A 22,186-nucleotide genomic window follows, 5' to 3' on the forward strand; every position below is an offset into this window, starting at 1 on the left:
ATAATTCTTCGGTTAGATTTCTGATAATCCAGATTTTAAGCATATATGCGTAAGTATTTTTAGATGTTCTTTTATTCAAGTATGTATTGTGTGTTAGTACTATTTTGCAAGATTCATGGAAGTCTTTTATTTTTTATTCATTGTATGATGAAAGAAAAGTTGCATCAAAAAGTAAAATCAAATATGATATATTAAGAACTGTGTAATGTTTTGAACTACCAACAATAAAAAAAAGTAAAATCAACATTTAGCCTTCAATTTTTATTCTTAGCATAAAATGCTGTTTTTTTGTATTCCACTTTGCTTTCTACTATCCTTCAAACTGCAAGCACTCCTTTCATTTATATTTTTTTCTTCAAGACATCCTGCAAAAAAATGACAATAATATGAATCAGTTGAATCAGTCCCTCTTCCGGGGTTTTGTGTGTGTGAATGTATGTTTTTTGTGTGCGTTTGTGTGTGGAGGTGTGTATGTTTTCTATTGAGTGTGTATGTTTTCTACTCCTGAGTTGGAGTCTGGGACCTTTTGTATACTAGGCAAATATTCTGCCACTGAGCTACCACCCAGCATTTGTCCCAGTTTTGACAATTAGTTCTTCTCTTTGCAGGTATCCAAAAGATCTAAAATCAGCATAATACAGGGATGCAGTCACATCAATGTTTATAGAAGCACAATTTACAATAGCCAAGCTGTGGAACCAAGCTAAGTGCCTGTCAACAGTTGAATGGATAGAGAAGAGAAATTTGGTGTTTTACACAATTGAGTATTATTCAGGCATAAATATGCGTGAAATATGGCATTTGCTGGTAAATGGATGGAACTGGAAGACTATAGTGAAATAAGTCAGACCAATAAAGTCAAAGGTCAAATGTTTCCTTGATATACAGAATCTAGTCCAAAATAAGGAGAAAAGATAGAAGAAAGATCAGTGGAGTAGAGGAAGATGGAGGAGCAACCAGATAAGGGAAGAATATGGAATGAATCTGACCTAACTGTCATATATACACATATGAATATAGCACAGTGAATCTCACAATTATGTATATCCACAAGATACTATTTAAAACTATAAGTAAATAGCAGAAAGATCAATACAGGGAAGGGAACAGGGGGATGGATGAGGGGAGCAAAAAGGGAGTACTAGGGACAGAATTAGAGCAAATTATTCTATACTTATATCAAAATGAATTCTAATGCTATATTTAACTAAAAAGAATTCATAAAAATTTTAAAAAGAATCTTTAGAAGCCTTGGGCAAGTGCTTTAATTTGAATTTAAAGTCATAGCCAAAATTTCATATCTACATATAAATCTCTCTAATATGCTTAACATCATTAGTTCCTCTACCTAGCATAAATGCCGTTGGCTAATATGTGCTCTTGCCATTTCTTAAAACCAAATTATCTTAATAATACTTTTCTAGATTGGCATATCATACCTACACTTACTTGCCCTAATAAATACAAAGAATAGGACAGAGTATTCACAATAAAAATGTTTCAGAGATAACTCTAAAATTATTTATGAACTTTTAATATATTGTTTAAAGAATTAAACAAGGCAACTTGATCATTCATAAGATGTGACTTACATACATCTATCTCTTCCACAAATTTGCACTAAGAACAAAAAAATAATGATTATGATAACACAAAATCAGTGTAGTTTTGTTCTGTGGTTTGGGGTAAAGAATGAGGTCTTTTGTCCAGGAAATGATGTTGGGAAATGAGAGAATGTCCAGTTTTCTATTTTGAAAAAATGATTAATGAATAAGACCCTGTGATAAGCAGTATAGTCAAGATGGATAAAGAAACAAAAATATATCTTTTAGAAAAGACTAGATGTGATCAGATGCTGGATTTATAGAGTGATATTTATATTTTGAAGGTCGCTATTCTGTAAACAAAAATTCACTTCTATAATATATTCTTCCTATGCCCTATTATTGAAAACATTAATAATGTAAGGTGGCACAGGGATTATGAAAAACAGAGTAAGCATTCCTCAAAAAATAAAAATAGATTTCAAAAATTCCACTTCTCAGTATGTATTAGTTCACTTTCTCATGTTATAAGAAAATAACTGAAGCTAGTTACAATAGAAAGAAAAATTAGTTTTCTAGCTCACAGTTTTTATCTCACTGAAAGTCCATGACTGGATAGCCTTATATGTTCAGCCTATAGTGAGGGAACCAAACAGATACAGTCACCCCCCAGTTGTGGACTTTCATTTTTGGAGTATATGTTCATATCCTTATACATATATACACATGTATGTGTACCTATATGCATATACAATATGTATACACAACATGCATACATACATATACAATGGAATTTTGTTCAGCCATTAAAAAGTAAATCCTCTCATTTCTGACAACAAAGATGAAGTGGAGGACATTATGCTAAGTGAATTAATCAAGATACAAAAAAAACACTGTATAATCTCATGTATATTTGGTATGAAAAAAGTCACAATTGAAGGCAGGGTGGTGAGGACAGGGGATTAAAACTGAGATCATCAGGGACTGCAAGATGAAGGTAACAGGAAGATAGTGATCAAAGTATGCAAACTCTCACTTAAAAGAGAATAACTTGTATAACTTGAAAATTTTAACCTGATATACAGCATAGCAACTACAGTTAACAATACTGTACTGTATATTTTATTTGTTTGTTTGTTTGTCTGTTTGTTTTGTGCTGGGGATTGAACCAAAAGACACTTTACCACTGACCTACATCCCCAGACCTTTTTATTTTTATTTCAAGAGAGGATCTCTCTAAGTAGCCCAAGCTGACCTTGAACTTATGATCCTCCTGTATCAGCCTCCCAATTTGCTGGGATAACAAGTGTGTGCCACTGCACCTGTAATATATGTGAAATGTGATTAAAAAAAAAAGTAGGTCTTAATTGTTCTCATTATGCTGATAAAAAACTATGGGAGGAGATAGATGTGTTAGCGTAATTGTGGTAGTTTTTTTACAGTATATACATATATCAAATCATCACATTATACATTTTCCATAAGTAAAATTTTAACTTTTCAGTTATAATTTTAAAAATTCATTGATACTTAGAGAGGAATATCTTATGGTAAAAAATCAGAATTGAAAAGAATAGAAAATCACAACAGCTAACATTTATAACAATCCAGACTATATTTGAGAGTGTTCTGTATAATAACTTGTTTAATCTCCATAACAATATTGTGACTAGGTACTAATCACTAATCTCCATTGCCCATATGGAGAGATTGAGCTATGGAGAAGTGACTTGCTGAGGTCAAGGGTCAAGGATGGGTAGAGCTGGGATTTGAATCCAGGTAGTCCAGCACTAGGCTCTGTGCTCTAGACAGGATGTTATGCTTCCTCTCTGGAAAGGTGGCCTTTCCCTCCCAACTCTTATCTATAGCTGGGCTCAATGTTGTTAGATCAACTGTGCTCCAAATTGAAATCTCAGGTATAATTTTGATCAAGCTCTACCAGGGAACCATCCTGTACTACTGAGCCCCAGCACTGCCAAAACAGTTTTAAGTTATTTGGCCCTGACCAAATTGCACCCTGTTACAAAGCAGTAGACAGTGAAAAACTCCTTTAATGACTTTTTAAACTCTAGAATTTTTGTGCATTATGAAACTATTTTATAACAATCCCTAAGCATTTTGTCAAATTTTGGTGTTTTCCCCAGTAATTCATTTTTATGGCCTGCAAAACGTTGGAACAAATTAAATGTGTAACAAGTGGATTAGGTGTTTCAGTGGATTGCTTGAAATAGTGGCAGATTATATAGTGACATATAGAGTATGATCCTACTTGATAATTCTGCTTTTTTATGTCAATCTGTATTCACTGAGTTCTAAATCAAGGTAATAACAAAATATCAAAAAGAAATAACAAACAATAAAATACATCTAAAACATTTACCTTTCTTTGCACAATTATAATCTTTAATTTTGAGATTGACTCCTTACATTTGCTGTTCAAATGATACATTAAACTCTTCTGATGGTCAAAATTGTATCAATCAGTTACTGAATCACTCCACAAATTGCTATAGCAAAGAGGTCTAAAGAGAGTAATCAGCTTTTTCCAACGATGTGGCCATAGGCACATGTTAGATGTGCAGAGTACTCCAGTAACTAGGTAAAAGGAGCATGGCCAACATAGTGTGCATGGACCTGTCTAGTGCAATCAGTGCTTTGACAGAAGAGAACACAGGGCCTAGGGTGCACCTAGTCCTGAAGAGAGGTGGGAGGGAAGGGCAAGGGATCACTTCAAGAAGGTGACCCCTGGGCTGGGGTTGTGGCTCAATGGTAGAGCACTCACCTAACACATGCAAGGCCCTGGGTTCGATCCTCAGCATCTCATAAAAATAAACAAATAAAAGGTATTGTGTCCAACTACAACTAAAAAAATATATATTTTTTTTTAAAAAAGAAGGTGACCCCTGACCTGAGAAACTGGTAGAATGGGTAGAACTTGCTGGGGAAAGTCAGTGGGGGAAAAAGCACTTGGCCACATATATTGATCAAACAGTAAGTGTAGAAGAAAAAATGGCAAACTTTGGTTTGATTTTACCAAATGGTACAAAAGTCATTTATCTAAGACTAGCCAAAATTTACAGTAAACATTCAGATATGTTTGGGGATAGAATACTTTTTAAATTTTTTTGTTTGTTCTTTTTAGTTATATATGAATGTAAAATGTATTTTGATGCATCATATATTTAAGGAGTATGTGGAGCTACTGGTCGTGTATTTATACATAAACAAGGGAAAGTTATGTCTGATTCATTCTACTATCTCCCATTCCCATTTCCCCTCCCCTCCACGCCCCACCCCTATTGTGAGTCAGCATCCGCCTATCAAAGAGAACATTTGGCCTTGGGGTTTGGGGAATTGGCTTACTTCACTTAATGCGATAGTCTCCAATTCAAGTACTTCTTTATACACTTCATGTTAATATCATGAAATAGGTGGAAAGGTAGCAAGAAAGTTTTATTCACTGTAGGATTTCATACTTTTCTATAAATTAGGTACATATTATTAAGAAATATTTAAGTTGCTCTTACCACATCACTCTTAAAGAGTTCAATCCTTTTCTCCCAGAACTTGCAGATTATCCACCAGGCCAACGTTGGCATATATTGCCACAAATATGGCACCGACAAGTAAGGTTGTTCTCCAATCCAAACTTCTTTCAAATTGTTAGCCATGGCAACTAACATCAGCCGTACACAACGACTAGTAGCCATTTCGCGATCCTGAGTCTTATTATAGTTGACAGTCTAAGAAAAAAATTAAAATTAAGTGAATGCTGGATAGTTTCCCAAGCTATTTCATAAAATATTTAAGTTAGAAAAAACAAGAGAACAACAAGTTTGTGTTTATCCTTTAGTGAGGTCTCATTTCCCTTAGAAGTCCCCATAGACTCTAATAGTAATTTTAAACTTTTGCAATACTTCATATTTAAGTTTTATTTGATGCTGGGCATCAAACTTGTGGTCTTTTGCATGCTAACTCATTCACTGAGCCACATCCTGTCCTATTTTTGTAATATTTCAAAAATATTAATAGGAATCATATGTTTTATCAGATAAGAGTATATGGGCTGGTTAAAAGATAAGTTTCTTCTCTTTTAATTAAAATTACTTAATCTTAGAGGGATGATATAATTATCACCTTAGTAATAAAAATAAACTTATTGTGATATATATATATATATATATATCAAATGAAATCACATAAAAATTTAGACCATGAGGGGAAATGCTAGGGATTAATACTAGTCAAATTACATTATTATATTGTGTGCATGTATGAACGGGTAACAAATCCCAAAATTATGTACAACTAATGTGGAAAAAAATTGATGCCATGTAGATGAAATTAAAGAAGATAAATGGTGTTTCTAAACAGGTTTTTAAAAATCCTATTACATAATAGCAAACAAACAATGGCAGCCTACTTATAAATGTTATCTTAGCAATTTCATTAGCCTTACTGAAACTGATACTAATGCTATCTTTAACAATTCCAGCTAACTAACAATTTTCATCATGCCAGTTAAGTTTGGGGCCATAAAAAAGTTTCTGATGAGCTGGGGATACAGCTCAGTTGGCAGAATGCTTGTCTTGCATCTACCAACTATACTAACCAGAGTCTCAAGGTCCTGGGTTCTAATCCCAGGAACCACCAAAGAAAAATGTTTCTGACATAAAAATACTAAAGAATAATAATATAACACCAGCATATAACTAGTAAATCATTAAAATTATTAAACTACTAGAAATTTTTACCTTTGTGACTTCTTCAGTTAGCAAATTATTTCTAATATTTGAATGGACAGGTCCTGGACAAATGTTAGAAACTATTATGCCTGGATGTTTGGTAAGTTCAATTTGGAGGCTATGTATGAAACCCTAATAGACACAAAGGGAAAAAGAAAAAAAGAAAAAAAATGACAAGATAATCAAAAAGCAAATAATATTAATTATAATCTTATATCTCATGATTTCTCAAAATATGCTTTGAAATGCCTGAGTAAAGGACAAGTAGTGTAATCATGCAAACTTGTTAGGCATTTTTCACTGTGAGTCCAGGGTTGATCCAGGAAAGACATTCTTAATTTTTGCTCGGTATTAGCAGTTTGCTACCCTGGTAATAGTGGCTCTTGCCATCAATGTTTTTTATAGTTAGCAAGAAACTAACCCAGTAGGTTCTGATACACCCTCCTCATAGTAATCCTCATCTCCCTGCTCCAAAACAAGTGCATGTTCTCCAGAGTGAGCTTTCTCTTTTTTTTTTTTTTTTGAACTTTAAAGATCAGATTTATTTGGAGAAAACAAAAAACCCACAACCCAAAGGATGGGATTTTACATCTCAACACATCTTCCAGGTAGCAAGTCTACAGATTACAAATCATTTTCATAGAAGATATTTTTGTACAAATTTTACATGTATTCAGGGTGGGACAAAAGTCAACCCCTGTTTCTATTTTAACAGGGGCTAGGTAGGGTAGGGGAGTGGGACAAAACAGCACTTTTTTGGATATAACTATCTGGGAGTAGACACGAAGAAGGCAAACTCTACCTTTCCATTATCTGCAACCAATGGTTTAAAAAACCTGTTTGATCTTGGTTCTCTCTAAAAGCCCACTTCTAGTTACTAGCTGACCCTGTCAATTACTTCAGGTTAATTCCCTGGACATGCCTTTTGCCCTCTGGGTAAATGGTTCCTTATGCCCACTGCTGCAGCACACAGACCAATATTCTGCAGGCTGGCCAGGCTTTAGACTAAGATTGAAGGCAGAAGGGCTTGCAAACAAGAGACCAAGGTGTCATCTGTCTGCATGTACCAACACTGCCCATGAGGGGGAAGAATCCATCTACCTAGTTGACCCCTACAAAGGTGCACATAAAAGCAGACAAATCAAGCTACTGTTAAGAGAGAAACCAGGACCTTGTTAAATAGTTCTTTCCATTATCATTTATTCTCTCTTAGGAAGATAAAAAAACAAACTCCGAAAAGCAAAATAACCACACATTGGTCTAGGCCACATTATAAATCCAAGCACTGGTGTGGAATTTCAGTGGAGAGAAGAAAACTTGTAAAAACTCCCCAAAGTCTTAAGAAAGTCTTCCAATTTAACTGTCTCTGTTTACCCATCCTTATTCACCACCCAAGACCATCAATTCTAGACTAGTCTGATCTGTAAGAGGGGTCAAAGCAGCAGGAGCAGGCATGGATGGAGGGAAGGAATGAGAATCAAGACATCAAGGAGCTGATTTGTTTGAGAAAAGCAGTGATTCCTCAGGTCACAGCTTCCAGTGGCTAAGATGTAAAATGCCTAAGAGAGCAGATCCGTGAATTAAATGGATTGCTTTTTGGGAGGTGAAAGTAGTATGAAGAACATGAGATGACAAGAGTCTGATTTTTTTTTTTTTTTTAAAGCTTCAAGGTTTCAACAGAATGTGGATGTATTTGAGCTTTAAAAAAGGATAGCGGTTTAGAAAGGGCAAAACCAGGACACACAAAAGACTGGGAATTCCCATGACCCTAAGTGCTTCCTGCTCCAGGAAATAAAGTGTTTACTGGAGGTCACACCTACTACCCAGTGCAAACTAATCCATCACCTCCCAAAAGCTTTTCAAACCACGATTTCCCCATTTATTTTGGTCCCCAAGCAGTCCTCTTCTTTAGTGGCCTGTAGACTCACTCCCAACTACCCCCCCTGGGGGGTAAAAAAATAAAGGAATTCCCCCTAGGCTGGCCCCAGTAACTCAGAATTAAATTAAGAAGAAGGGCTGGCAGCCTCCTGGAGACTAAAACAATTTGAGACTAAATCTACCTTTCCAAGGATGGAAAATTTATTCAGATAATGTTTGAGAATTCACATATGTCACAATAGAATAAGAATTAAAAGGTAGAAATCTCACTCTTCCTTATACCTCTACCTCCCCTACTGCCCAACCAATCCAGACATTTTACCACTGTCATTACCATTTCTCCTAAATGGAGGCCCCTAGGCACTAATCACACAGGCAACTGCATGGTATTGTAAGAACACACCACAACTTTTCCATTAAAAAGCTGTAGTCTCTGTCTCTCTGGCTACATTGGCGATTCTCCGGTAACTTCAATACTTTAAAGGCTGCAGCAGCATGCAAAAGAATTTCATTTCATTTTTTAAAAAAAAAGTTAAGAAAGGTCTCCAGGAGATGGTGAGTTTTATTTGTCTTATCTGGATAGAGGTTTGATTTGCTCTTGAATGTTCCAGGGTGGAGAGACTAGGAGAAAGCACAGCACGCAGAGGTCTACTCAGTGTAGTCTTCTCCCTCATTTTCATCTTCACCATCCACAGAGAGAGCGGCATACTTGCTTGCAGAATTGAAATTAGAGGCTGGATTTTCCTCAGGTTTCTTTGGCTCAGGTGCAGATCTGGAGTCTTGATCCTTTTTGCCCTCTTTCCTATCTGACTCCTTCCAGTGATCTTTGTTCCCTCCATCTCCTGGACCACGGCTGGAGTTCCCAGTTTGGCCTTTTGGGACACTCATTCCATTTATTTTATTATCATCTTTCCTTGTGGGTCCTTCCTCAGATGGCTGAGCTGGAGCTACTTTCCCCCCACCACTTGTGGGGGATTGTTGCTCTGTGTCTGAGCTCTGAGATCGAGCAAGAGGGTTAGAACTTCGCTTCACCCACGCATTCTCCTTTGGTGGAGGGGCTGGCATTACCTTTAGAGGCTGATCAGGTTTGGGAGGCTTAGAAGTTGGAGAGTGACAGTCTTCCTCCTTATTGAGTGTTTCATTTTCTAGAGACTTCTCACTCTCTCTCCTTCGTGCATTTCTGCCAGATGTGGCTGAGGTTCCAGTCTGTGATGACTCACTTTCTGTCCTTGACCGTTCCCATTCCTGAGTTTCTTCACTTCGCCAGCTTGGGTGTCTCTCCCTAGGCCGCCGTTCTAGTTTTGGCTTATCCAACTGGCGCTGCAATTTCTCCTGCTCCTTCTGTAGCCGTTCTTCTACTTCTCTTTCTCTAGCAGCTGTGTCAACAGGTTTTGCCCCTCCAAAGATGGAGGCTGCTCGACTGGACTGGGAGGTGCTAGCAGAGGAATCATCTTCCTTAGGAGTACTCTGAGGCTTTAGATTCAGTTTAGGTCTTTGTGGGGGGACCTCTATCATCACGCCTATAATCATCCCGAGAGTGATCATCTCTGGTTCTCCACGACCCATCGTCTCGTCGGTCATATCGGTCTTCATAACGGTCCCCACCTCCTCTGTGGTCATCATCCCTTCGGTACCCACGACCAAATGCTCTTCTGCCACTGCCTATCCTGGAATCATAGCCTCTGTCATAATCTCTACTGCCTCGGTCGTCATAGCGATCCCGGAGTGGGCCATCACGATAGCCATCTCGATACCCATCCCGATATCGGTCGGAATCATAGCGATCTCGATACTTGTCACCAAAGCGGTCATCACCTCTTCTAGGCGGAGAGTCGTCAAAGCTGTCTGTGGCAGGTCGGGCTCTCCAGTCGGTGTCTGTTTTGTCAGAATCCCGATTTCTGTCTCAGCCAGAAGAACGATCATCCCTATCTCTATCCTGTGCTTGATCAGCAACATCCACTCGAATTCTCCTGTTACCTAGAGACTCTTCATTGAGACTCAGGGCACTGAGCAGGGAATCCAGGTCCTCAAACTCAGCATAGCCAAAACCTTTCAACCTCTCTGGATTGCTGGGTTCACGTGGTAAACGCACTGCACTGATATTTAATCCTCTGAAGAATTCCTTAATGGAGTCTTCTGTCACATCATAGGGCAGGTTCCCTAGAAGAGCAGTGTAGGGTGGCGATTTGGGAAGACGGCTCCGGTCAATATTGGGTTCCCGAGCAGCCCGTGGAGCAGTGGGAAGGATGGAACGGTCAATTGGAGGTGCCCTGTACACATCATCATCATGACTGTGCCAAGTGGTTGAAACATCTCCTTCCAGGTCGTCTGTTTCATCAGCCCAGCTGACTGGTTTGGGGACATAGGTGCTTCCTCCACCAGTCCCCCCATCCTCAGCCAGAAAGTCTGTTAGGGAGATAGTCTTCCCCTTCTTCTTCTTCTTTTTTGCTGAGGCCGCCATGTTGGGAGAGGGAGAGAGAATGCAAAGGCGTGAGCTTTCTCTTTATTCCCTAGAGTCATCTAAAGTACCAGTGTTTGGGGCAATAGGGAGTACGGGGGGATCAATGCTGCACAGAAATTCATCATGGAGAAAGAATCCAATCTTCCAATTGATATTACTACCTTAACAGGATGATTTAGTTTCAGCAAACATGTACCTAGCCACTTAAAATTGTAATATGATCATCTACTGAATGACATTTGTAGAAACAAACTGGTCATTTCTAAACCAACAGGGAATCAACAGAAATCTGTTTCTCTTCATCTCTGTTGATAAATTAGGAGTTTTCAACGACTACATTGTTATAAAGCCAGGTTAACTATTGTTAACCATGGTACACTCACATATGATCCAATATCATTATTCAGTTACCAGTTCTTAAATGCTAACCCCTAACAAACTATGAGATGCATGATTAATCCTGGGCCTCATGAGCATTCAGAGGGTTCCTGCCATCTGAGACTGACACAGGGCCTGTGAGAAATGAATGCTTTGTAAATAAATAAAGAGCTCTCAAACCTTTAAATTCTGCCTCTCAATAGTAAAAGCAGAAACGACATCAAGCCAGCCACTCATCAAACACTGAGACGTGTCTCTTAAGATGGTACAAACCTCTTGTTGGAAATACCATCTACTATAACATGTAAACTTTTCAGTGAAACATGTTCACTTCATGACCTGCTGGAAATCTTAGAAGAAATTGAGCTCTTCACAAAGAAAGTAGTGTTCAACTAGTGGTAATACTAACCAGAGTCTCAATCTACCACATCATATCAGAAGATCAAATCTAGTAATTAACAGAGAGTCTTGGAGGCAGGCCGGACAGTTCATCTGTGATTTACTGGGAGCATCCTGCACATCTTATGAGACTACTGGCACTGGCCACATCTGCCCACCTGAGGTTTGCCCAAGTTTCTCTGTAAGAGATGATTGACGGCCCATTGCTGAACAGGAGAAAATCATAAGTACTGCATTCCATATCATCACTCACTGAAAATTTCTGATCTCTAATGAAAAGACAAATGTCCTAATGAACCAAAGTCTCATGTTCTCATGAGAGTGAGGTGACCATGCAGCTATTGCCTTTTATTATTCCAACAGTGAAACATTGGATTCAAACTGACCTTCAACAGTATTACTTTTATATTCTGGGTCTGCTTTAATCATTCTCCGATTTGCCTTCTATGTTCTTTAATATCCACACTTACACCTCATTAGTTAGGAAACTCAAGTCAAGCTCTTTTCCTGGCCTTGGCCTTTGTTAAGATTTCTTTTTTCAATAGAACCCATGTGGACAGAATCTGGATTTTTCCCAGTAGGGATATGAAGCCCAGGACTAAGCAACCAGCTGGCAGTATCTTTTTTCACTTTCATGAAAGCAAGTAAAAAGGGAAAGGAAAAGAAGTCACAGTAATGGGAGAAAAAAGCACATCCTGAAATCTGTGTAGAAGAATGGAGCAGAGGACTCACAGTCTACCATGAGGATGAGGTAGAAATAGGGATAAGGTGAAGGGTGACATGCTGACTAGATTATATATGCTTTATAAGAGCAAAATCATTTTAATATTCCCAGGATCTGCTTCAATGTATGGCACAGTATCAGTGTTCAATATATACTTGTTGGACAGTTTGTAGCACCTGTGATTCAAGTCTTTTATTTTTATTTTTTTTAATCATGTACTGGGGATATCTTTTACCAAAGTTCTCCTATTTCTGTTTCCCCACATTATTGCCTAAATCCATGGATAGTCATATTCCTCATTTGGGTCAGTTTTTATCAAAGTTGAGTTTTAGCAGGCTTACCAGAAGAGCTTGCTTGCTGGCACAATATCCACTGGCTATTGGTATAGGTACAAAGCTCACCAGGCTATTCACAATAACTATCTTTCCTTGTTTCCTCTCAATCATGTGAGGAAGAACACATTTTGTCAAAGACACTGTTCCTAAGTAGTTAAGCTCAATTAGCTCCTTGAAGAAATCCATCTTGGTATTAACAATCAAAGAAGAGTGTGCTTTTCCAGCATTGTTGACCAGAACATCAATCTAATAAGATAAAACCAGAAAAGAGATGCTTAAGGTTATCCTATGGATGGATTGAAAGAATTCCTTATCATGGTTGCTTATGTCATTAACATGAAAAACCAATGAAACAATTTTATATTTATAGAATTTAGTAGTAAAAACAAAACAAAATCATAATAAAATAATCACAATGCAACTATGGTACTCCCATTTTATGTAAATTTTTATAGAAAATAATAAATGTCAAAAAAATTATAATAGCACCTTCTTTCTGTCTACAGGGAGCAATTAGTAATTGGTATGATGTAAAAATTATTAATTACCTAAAGACATAGACTCAATGATTAATTAGCCCAACTCATAGGCCTGATCTCACCTCATGTGCCTAAAGTTCTTACAATGAAAGCACCATAGATGGAAATATCCTTCCTTTCTGGTTATTTCAAAGCCAGACAGAGCAATGTTGTTAATGCTTTGTGAATATAAATTGCTACTTACCCTACCAAACTCCTGGAGAACAGCTTTAGTTGCCACCTCATGGGAACTTATGTTAGCCAGGTCAAAGGGCAAAATGAATATATCTTTTTCTTTTAAATTTCCATTGTCTAAATAGAGACATTTAAAATTAGTGGGGACAGCATGACATAGATCCACTATGCTCCTTGCTACTCTCAGTTTAGCACACACCCTGGTGGCAAGAACCATCTGTGTGCTGCGTGTAGACCACATTGAAGATGGAAGCCTAATGAATAGGAGAATTTGGTGTCTGGGAATTTCCAGTAGACATTTCCTCTGGCTGACTGCCCAGACACATTGTGAGCCTTATTCAGCTCTGTCAAAGGTCCCATGCAGCACCAGAGATGGGGTGACGTGCTGTAGAAGCACAGCTCCTCTGATATGGGTGTGACCTGCCAAGATGTCAATCAGCCTGCTGACTTCAAGAAATCACAAAGCAATATTCCTCCCCCAAAACTTTATCCTTGCCTTTAATGTGCCCCCTTAAATAAACCACAGGGGCCATTTTCTAATTGTATAGCACTAGCTCCTGTGTGGAGTGGACCTATCAGGTGCTCCATCCCTTTAGAACTAACTCTGACATTGTCTTTTGTTCTTCACTAATTATTCTAGACTTTACTTTCTCAGGTGGCTTATGTTAAACCATGACACAAAGATCACCGACTCCAATTTTAAATCAAATTAAAGCAAGGTGTAATTCCAACTAGCTGGGACTGTCTCTCCCAAAATCCTTGGGTTAGAGGACAGTACCCCAACTCTCTTGAAGTATGGTTTTATAGCACAAAAAGTTGCAAAAGGGGGGTGTCTTGAAAACTTACAGATAACAGGATTTTGACAAGCATAATAAAAAGGCAGATAGGAGGTTAATGATCTAAATGGTTCAAAACTTCAAGTTAGGGAGTAATTTAGATCCCAACACCAGAATTTTTGAGGCTCCGCTAAGGTTTCAGAGAGGGTTGTTATCTAGTCAGGGAAATCCAGGCATGAATGAGTTCAAGGCATGAGTAGCCATTCCAAGCAAGTTTAGAAATCGCAGTAATTTATAATAAAGCCGAAATTAACTTTTCGTGCCTTTGTGATGAAATGGCTCTCAATCTTAAGAGGGAATTAGGCTGGGTTTATCAGAGGATGTGGGGAAAAAGGCACATTCATACATTGCTGGTGGAACTGCAAATTCATATAGTCAATCTGGAAAGCAGTGTGGAAATTGCTTGGAAAACTGGGAATGGAACTACCATTTGACCCAGCTATCCCATTCCTCAGTCTATACCCAAAGGACTTAAATAGAGCATACTACAGGGACACAGCCACATCAATGCTTATTGCAGCACAATTCACAATAGCTAAACTTCAAAACCAACCTAGGTGCCCTTCAGTAGATGAATGGATAAGAAACTTATATATATATATGTATATACAATATGCACACACACACTAGAATATTACATGCTTCCTTGTGGCAATAATATCTAATATTTTAGCAGAATGAGTAAGGATCCATCCTACCCACTTTCAGTGGTTACATACATGAATGTCATGGGTAAGAAACAAACTGTTATTACAAAAGAAAGAAAGAAAGAAAGAAAGAAAGAAAGAAAGAAAGGAAGGAAGGAAGGAAGGAAGGAAGGAAGGAAGGAAGGAAGGAAGGAAGGAAGGAAGGAAGGAAGGAAGGAAGGAAGGAAGGAAGGAAGGAAAGAAAGAAAGAAAGAAAGAAAGAAAGAAAGAAAGAAAGAAAGAAAGAAAGAAAGAAAGAAAGAAAGAAAGAAACTGTTCTTTCCGGAAGACAAAATATAAGTCACATTGTCACTAAAAAGTCACCAGCACTGGACAGAATAGACAGTCACTTCCTAAGTCAAGAGTCAGGGCAAAAAAGAGTAGAAAGCTGACAAAATGAGGCAGGAAAGGTGAAGGGAAGCCAACTAAGATGCGACAGGAGAAAAGGGCCAGGGGCCAGCACTTGGAGCATTGGAGCCAGGGTGCACTGGCAGGAGAAGCCCATCTCTGCAATTCCCAGGCTGCACTTGAGTTTGCAGTGTGCCTCATGTCTAGGAAGCACAGCTGCTGTTTTAGGTTCACTCACCTAGGCATTTTCTTTTCACCCTCTCCAGCTCATGCACTCTTCTGGCTGACAGCACAAGAGAAACTCCCAGTTTAGACAGCTGGTAAGCCAGCTCCTCGCCAATCCCACTGGATGCTCCAGTCACCCACACCACCAGTCCCGTCAGCTCCTGTTCTATTGAGGAAGGAACAGGGTTGGAAGGCAGAAAATAAGTGACGGATTATACCCAATATCAAAGACTGGAAAAAAAATAAACTTTAAACAATACCACTAAAATATTAAGACCTAATAAACATGGAGCTTAAATATTTAAATTTTCTAAGAAAATTCTTGATATCTAATATTTCAAAGGCATGAAAACACATCACATTAATAACTTATCTTAGTTTATGCATTTCAGTATCTTGGTGAATTTTTCCAACTTTACTTTCAGGTAAACATGTAATTCCATAATTTATTCCAAGGTTATATTATCCACATGTGTGATAAAGAATAGTAAAGCTAAATGAACAGAAAGTCATTGCCCAGACTCACTTTCAACATTCATGGTGGGCTCAGATGAGGTGATCCCTAAGGTTTCCAGTCTGTTTTCAGTTCAGCTCTTTCAATTTTTTGAAATTATGTTATTGATAAGGAATGCCAATATTCCAAGTGCAGTTCTATAAGATGTAATCATCCTGCATGTTTAAAGTAATATTTTCTGCATTTGCCAATCATATTGGATTTCTGCCAGCTAATGTCCTTTTGTAATAGTGGCAAAGCACAGTGAACATGAGCGGTGGGAACATAGAAAGTGAAGGGTTATTTCCATAGCCTGAGCCTATGCACTATCCCTCAATATGTATTTCAAAGGAGCAACTTACAGAAAGTCATCCTGGCACTCTTCTGACATAAGATAATAGCCCAAACAGCATATTATTCTCAGGGGAGAGAAGTTACTACCCAAGGCTCCTCCTTTGATATGTAAGGACAGATTTCCCTGGTCTAAAACTACCATAAAATCTCTAAAAACAATTTCCAGACAAAACCAATCCACACACACCAACATAAATAATTGTCTTTGGGTCCTTGTATATTATTTAGTCTTGTTGTAATTATAAGTTTTCATACTTGTTGCATCCACTTAGATACATGAATGAGATCTATGCAATAATACCTCTTAAAGCTGGGACACCAAGAAGCGAGCTGTCATTCCCCTCTAGAGATGACCCACTACATAGGCCTCTCTCTCCCCACCCCCTTTCTCTTATGCTTTTTACCTTCTTTCTCTTCTAATAAACTATCTTTTCCTATTCCAATAAACTTTGTTATATTTCTACTACATCTTGTCTTACTTGAAATCTTCCCTTGCAAAAACAGAATGAAATATCTGAGCAGAATCTAGTAGTTCACCCAAGATTGTTTTTTTTTTCTTCACAGTTACATTCTATTAAACACTGTGAAAATGGTACAGTAGTAAGCTGATGAATAGTTTATTTGTGCTACAGGGGATGATAGCCACTGTCTATCTGAACCTGTAGAGTCACTTTGGTTTACTTCCTTTGTGCTTTATTTATTGAAGTATGTATTATAGATTTAAAATAGCAAAAAAGTTGTTACTTAATTTTACATTTCTGATTTTACATCAGGATACTTGAAATCAAGAACCTAGTATACTGTTTAATTAAGCACTTTTTAAATTCAGTCTTGTTAAGTACCAGTTCTGGTGACTGCCAGGGTTCAAATTCCAGCTCCACCACATAGCTATGAGCATATCCCATGAGTTTAGTGCCCTAATTGTCCAGAACTAGAAAAGTGGTTAGTAATTAACTCTCTCACAGGATTATTGATATTGAGAAAGATATGTAAATCACTCACAGAAACATCTTGCATGTAACCAGTGCTAAATAAATGTTAATTATAGTTATCAAAAAAATTTTTAACAGGTGAACTTTAAAGCAGAAAATACAGACTACCCACCCAATAATTTCTTTAAATTTCTCCTGCCTAGGGCAAAAGAGTTATTAGTCTGAATTACTTAACATTTTTAATGACATCTATGTGCTTCACTTTACCTTATTAAAACCCTCACAAGAACCTTATGAAATAGTATTATTATCTCACTGTTTTGAAAAATAAAACTGAGGTTAACAAAGATTAATTTATCCCAACTAGATTATAAATTCCATCAAGGTTGGGACCCCATCTTGTTTCTTTATAAGCCCCGGTGCCTAACAATGAGACTGAAACATAGAAAGGACTCCAAAACTGAATAACTAATCAATACCAAAGAACCTTGGCAGCTGGGATATGAGCTTAGGTATTTTCAACTCTTCTTTATGGTACACAAATTGAAATATGATCAATTTTCTTTGCTGTGCTAGGGTTTAAACCCAGGCCTCACCCATGCTAGGTAAGCCCTTCCACTGAACTATACCACTAGCCCTAAGTTATAGTCAATATTTTAAAACTAATATGTTTCTTTCTTTTCCCTTCTTTCTTTTTCTTTTAGGGATCAGGAATTGGACTCAGGGGCACTTGACCACTGAGCAATATCCCCAGCCCTATTTTGTAATTTATTTGGACACAAGGTCTCACAGAGCACCTCACTTTTGCTGGGACTGGCTTCGAACTCACCATCCTCCTGCCTCAGCCTCCTGAGCCACCGGGATTACAGTTGTGTGCCACCATACTTGGATAAAACCAATATGTTTCTTAAACATTCCAGAAATACATGTCTTTAGGAAAAGAGTCTCCTTTAAACATCTAAACCTAGAGTGGAAATAGCCCTAGCATTGTGTCTGGGCTACAAATCTCTCCTTTTAGGTGATGTACATTTGCGGAAAGGCTCAACTGAGCCAGAAAGACTTGACAGGAATGACCGGTGTGTATTCAGACAAACGTTTATTAGCTATTGATTATTCATTTTTCCAAGTATTTTCAATACTCGGACTCTAAGGGGAATATGGTTTCTTTGGAATTGTTTACTAACTGACCTAGAACTAATAAAGATTTCTTCATCTTTACACAAGAAAACAACTATTGCATAAAGCCAATAGTCAAAGTGTCCAGGCTCAAGTTCACCGAAGTACACTCAGGTCTGACATCACCCTCCCACCCTGAAGAAGACTTTTTTTGTTTAGCACCAACTTTCATTTACATTTCACAGAATCTGGCATATATGAAGACCCCACCACCACCACCCCATAAAGAGCTCCTGAAAGTAGATTCTTAGACAGAAACTTACAATCAATGCTAAACCCAGTTTGAAAATCTGTCCTCAAACCATTGACTAGTCTCCACTTCCTTCCCTCCCAGGCTGTGGAAGCTCGTCATCTGGGACTTGCACACAAGTCTAATCATTCAAGGGCTCTTTCTTCCACTGACGGGATACAGCTTTAACTTCTACCCACTGGCAGCAGTGGGCAGCAGGCCTGCCTTCTGGCACCAGAAAGAGTAAATCAAGCCTCTTCCACAGGGCCATCCTCATGTGCTTGAAGACAGCTGTTCTCTCCTCCCTGAGGGCTCCCATCTCTGGCTTCTCTAAGGCTAAATAAACATATTCAACTTCTGCTGCTTTCCTCATGTGTCCTCAGCACCAGGTCCTGAGCTCTGCTCAAACCCCCTGCACAAGCTCCCATTGCTTGTCCAATGCTCCTGCTGAAGGGAGCTGGCCACAGAAGGATGCAGGATTCCAGTGGGGTCGGGGCAATGCAGAGCAGGGTGAGCTGACTCCATTACTTCCCTTGTCCTGCAGAAGGTTCTTCTATGACCTGATTATGTCAGGTTCCTGCTGCATCCCCAGTGCCCAGCACAGAGGCATCGTTGGCAGTTGTTTCTTTAGACACTAAATGTCTGCAGATGTAGCCCAGACCCGCCTCAGCTTTGCTGAAAGCCACTTCACAGCTGACTCACACTGAGGTTTTCTCTCAGCTAAAACCTGAGTTCTCTTTGTTCGTGCTGCTGTTGTCCCTTTTCATGCTCTGGATTTGTGCTGTAAAGTTTCCTGGATCAAACAGTATCCATGTTGTTGCCTTAAAATTTTACTTTTAACCTTCACATGCTTGGAAATGCAGCGAATTCTCTAGAAGGACACGAAAGAGGCAGAAATTATTGGTCGCCTCCAGAGAAGCATATTGGAAGGATGGGGCACAAGAGTAGATCAAAGTTTACTTATTTTTAGATACCCTTTCATAGTTTTAAATTTTATATTAGATGAGTGTGATGTCTAATTTTTAGATGAAAAATTTTATCTACAGAATAGCCAAGGAGATCTCTTCATCTTTATGGTCTTAGCTCTTTGGAGTATCTGAGTTGATTTCCATATTTTTAAAAAAATTTTTCTTTATTCTTCCACCCCTCCAGAATCTTCTTAGATATCTTTCCCCTCTAGTGTCCCCTAATGACATCATAATTTCATGAATATTCAATATTTTTATATACTGCATGTATTTTTGCATTTACTCTATACATTAAAGGGACACTAAAAAAAGAAGTCATATAAGCTTACTTTTTGTCAATGCAGAATAAGAATGGTTAAACTTTTAAATTAAAATTTTAAAACTATTAGGACTTTAACTATTTCTGTTAAAAATCCTTTTATTAAGTGGTAACTTACTATTAATATGTAAATTTGTAACATACAACTACATAATTGTAATTATATTTAAAATCCTTGGGGCTGGGGATGTGGCTCAAGCGGTAGCGTGCTCGCCTGGCATGCGTGCTGCCCGGGTTTGATCCTCAGCACCACATACCAACAAAGATGTTGTTGTCTGCTGAAAAATAAATATTTTTTTAAAAATTTTGTAAAACCTTTTTTCAAGGAAGAGTAAAACAGTTGAATTTTTTTAATATTTATTATTTTTTTTAGTTTTTCGTTGGACACAACATCTTTGTTTGTATGTGGTGCTGAGGATGGAACCCTGGCCGCACGCATGCCAGGCGAGCGTGCTACAGCTTGAGCCACATCCTCAGCCCACAATTGAATTTCTTAAACGTTAGTATTAGAGACCTTAACTTTTAATTTTTACTTAATATGAGAAAGTAACTGTTAGCTTCTGGGTATTCATTCAGATACTGTCAACATTTTAACTTTTCAGACATAGTTTGGTGAATTAAATGACTTGTAAAATTATGTAATAAAAAAGAAACTAATTTTATTTCTTTCTCCAAGTCCAAATGAACACAAAGCATTAAAGACCAAACATAAACATCCACAAGGCAGTTAATGACAATAAATGGGCAGGAATATTCCACCTGTTGAAATGAAGCCATCAATCAAGATAAAGTCCTACAGCTAATAAAACTGCATTGTATGGGGATTCCTGATTCCCTAAATAAATAAAGGTATTGTGTCCAACTACAAATAAAAACAAAGATGGACTGGAGGTGTAGTCCTTTCCTAGGCCATAAAACAAACAACTCACAGAGAGAACACCAACATAGCCATCTATTTACTATAGTCAGACCAGCTGCAGTAGCACCCTATGCATTTACTCAAGAAAATCAAACTAGAGAAATTAAACATCACAGAATAAGATTTCATCCGATAGGGTTGAGCTTTGGAGAGGCACAAAACACTGCACGGTCAGAATTTTTTTCCAGTGCCCAAGAACCAATTTTTACCTCCACACCTAAGCCTTTCAGAAAACATCTTATTCTGACTTACTATTTTATTTCCTCTGATATACTTCCAAGTATATCCTCTGCTATTTCAGTTCCAAGTCTATCTTCTGACCTACTATTTTACTTCCAAGCCAACTTCACCTCATGCTTCAGGTATTTACATACAGGAAACTTGGTCCAGGGAAACTCCAGCTTTGGGCAGATCGTTTCATTTGTCTGAACATCAATTATTCTATGTAGAAAACAAGAGTAACATCTACTTTGTGCCAGTTTTGTGAAGTCAAACGTTATGCTTGTAAAGTGCTGAGCACACTGCCTCTCTAGTACACACTGTGTTCATGAATACACACACACACACACACACACACACACACAATTAGAGAATCATCAAATTGGAAGCAAGGAAGAGACAAAAGAAAGGTAGGCAGAATGTCCCTTAGTGTGCCAAAAATTCTCTCCCCCCAGGCACAATGCCAATTCAGCTCTTTGTAGTGTTACACTTTTTTCCTGGTTGAGTAGGCAGGTGGAAGACTTCATTACCTCAAATTTGATTCTAAAACTACAGAAGAGCGAGAAATAGAAGATAAATGACTTGAGGAAGACACACAAAGACTCTTTACTAGGAGACTGATGTTCTTACAATGCAGGGGGATGCTCCTAGTTTCTGAAAGTATCCTCCCCTGACACTGCACTGGAATCCCTGGGATCCTAGCTGAGAAATAAGAGTCCTGAGGGCATCCTCCAATTCCAGTGTTCTGTGGTTTGGCAACCCTGGAGAGGTTTCTTAGGCTGGAAGCAAATCATTGACTTCTTGGACCAGGAGAGAGGACCAAAGAGTGGATTGCCTCCTTACCCTTGCTTCTTACTTCCCTCACCACGTTTCCTAGGAAAGGAACCACCCTGAGACTCAGAGGCTCCATGCAATCAGAAGTCACCCAGAAGGAATATGGAGCCAGTGGAGACCTGGATGGACTTCCACTGCTCACTAGCCCAGTCTCAGAGTTGGTGCCCTTGGAAGGTCCTCACCTGGTCGTCGCCCCAGCCACTCTGACCACATCAGAGTCAGGTCGCCATCAGCACACAGAAAGCACAGCAGCTTCACCACAAGCAGGAGCAGTACACACAGTGCCAGCAGCAAACTCCAGCTCATGGCCTTTCAGTGTAGTTCTGCTAGCAGAAGACTGCCCTGTCCCCAAGCAATGCTTCAACTCTAAAGAATCTGAGCCCTAAATGACCTTTTGCTTTTACCTCCTGGCTCCACCCAGAGAACAGGCAGGAAAGAGGAGTGGCCCTGGCCTGCCCTAGGGCACAGAGA

At 38.5% G+C, this 22,186-nt stretch overlaps 1 protein-coding gene and 1 pseudogene across 4 annotated transcripts; both read right to left on the reverse strand.

Moving 5' to 3' along the window:
- Positions 1-246: 246 nt before the first annotated feature.
- On the reverse strand, positions 247-22,109 carry LOC101967171 (dehydrogenase/reductase SDR family member 7). 3 transcript variants are annotated; one of them, XM_078050004.1, is made up of 8 exons: positions 21,898-22,107; positions 15,286-15,438; positions 13,188-13,294; positions 12,471-12,710; positions 6,299-6,421; positions 5,072-5,287; positions 2,800-2,866; positions 247-365 (listed from the first exon to the last, which is right to left on the reverse strand). In XM_078050004.1, exons 1-7 carry the CDS (start codon positions 22,019-22,021, stop codon positions 2,807-2,809), a joined length of 1,023 nt encoding a protein of 340 aa, XP_077906130.1. In that variant the 5' UTR covers positions 22,022-22,107; the 3' UTR covers positions 247-365; positions 2,800-2,806. The 3 variants fall into 3 exon arrangements, with proteins under 3 accessions (XP_077906130.1, XP_077906131.1, XP_021580409.3); XM_078050005.1 differs by lacking the exon at positions 12,471-12,710 and having other exon boundaries at positions 21,898-22,109; XM_021724734.3 differs by lacking the exon at positions 2,800-2,866 and having other exon boundaries at positions 21,898-22,105.
- On the reverse strand, positions 5,254-10,841 carry LOC101966884 (eukaryotic translation initiation factor 4B pseudogene; annotated as a pseudogene). Its single transcript, XR_013438969.1, has 3 exons — positions 8,502-10,841; positions 6,299-6,421; positions 5,254-5,287 (listed from the first exon to the last, which is right to left on the reverse strand). The product of XR_013438969.1 is annotated as a eukaryotic translation initiation factor 4B pseudogene (transcript).
- Positions 22,110-22,186: the final 77 nt, after the last annotated feature.

The sequence above is a fragment of the Ictidomys tridecemlineatus genome, chromosome 5 (assembly GCF_052094955.1).
Source record: "Ictidomys tridecemlineatus isolate mIctTri1 chromosome 5, mIctTri1.hap1, whole genome shotgun sequence".
NCBI lineage: Eukaryota > Metazoa > Chordata > Mammalia > Rodentia > Sciuridae > Ictidomys > Ictidomys tridecemlineatus.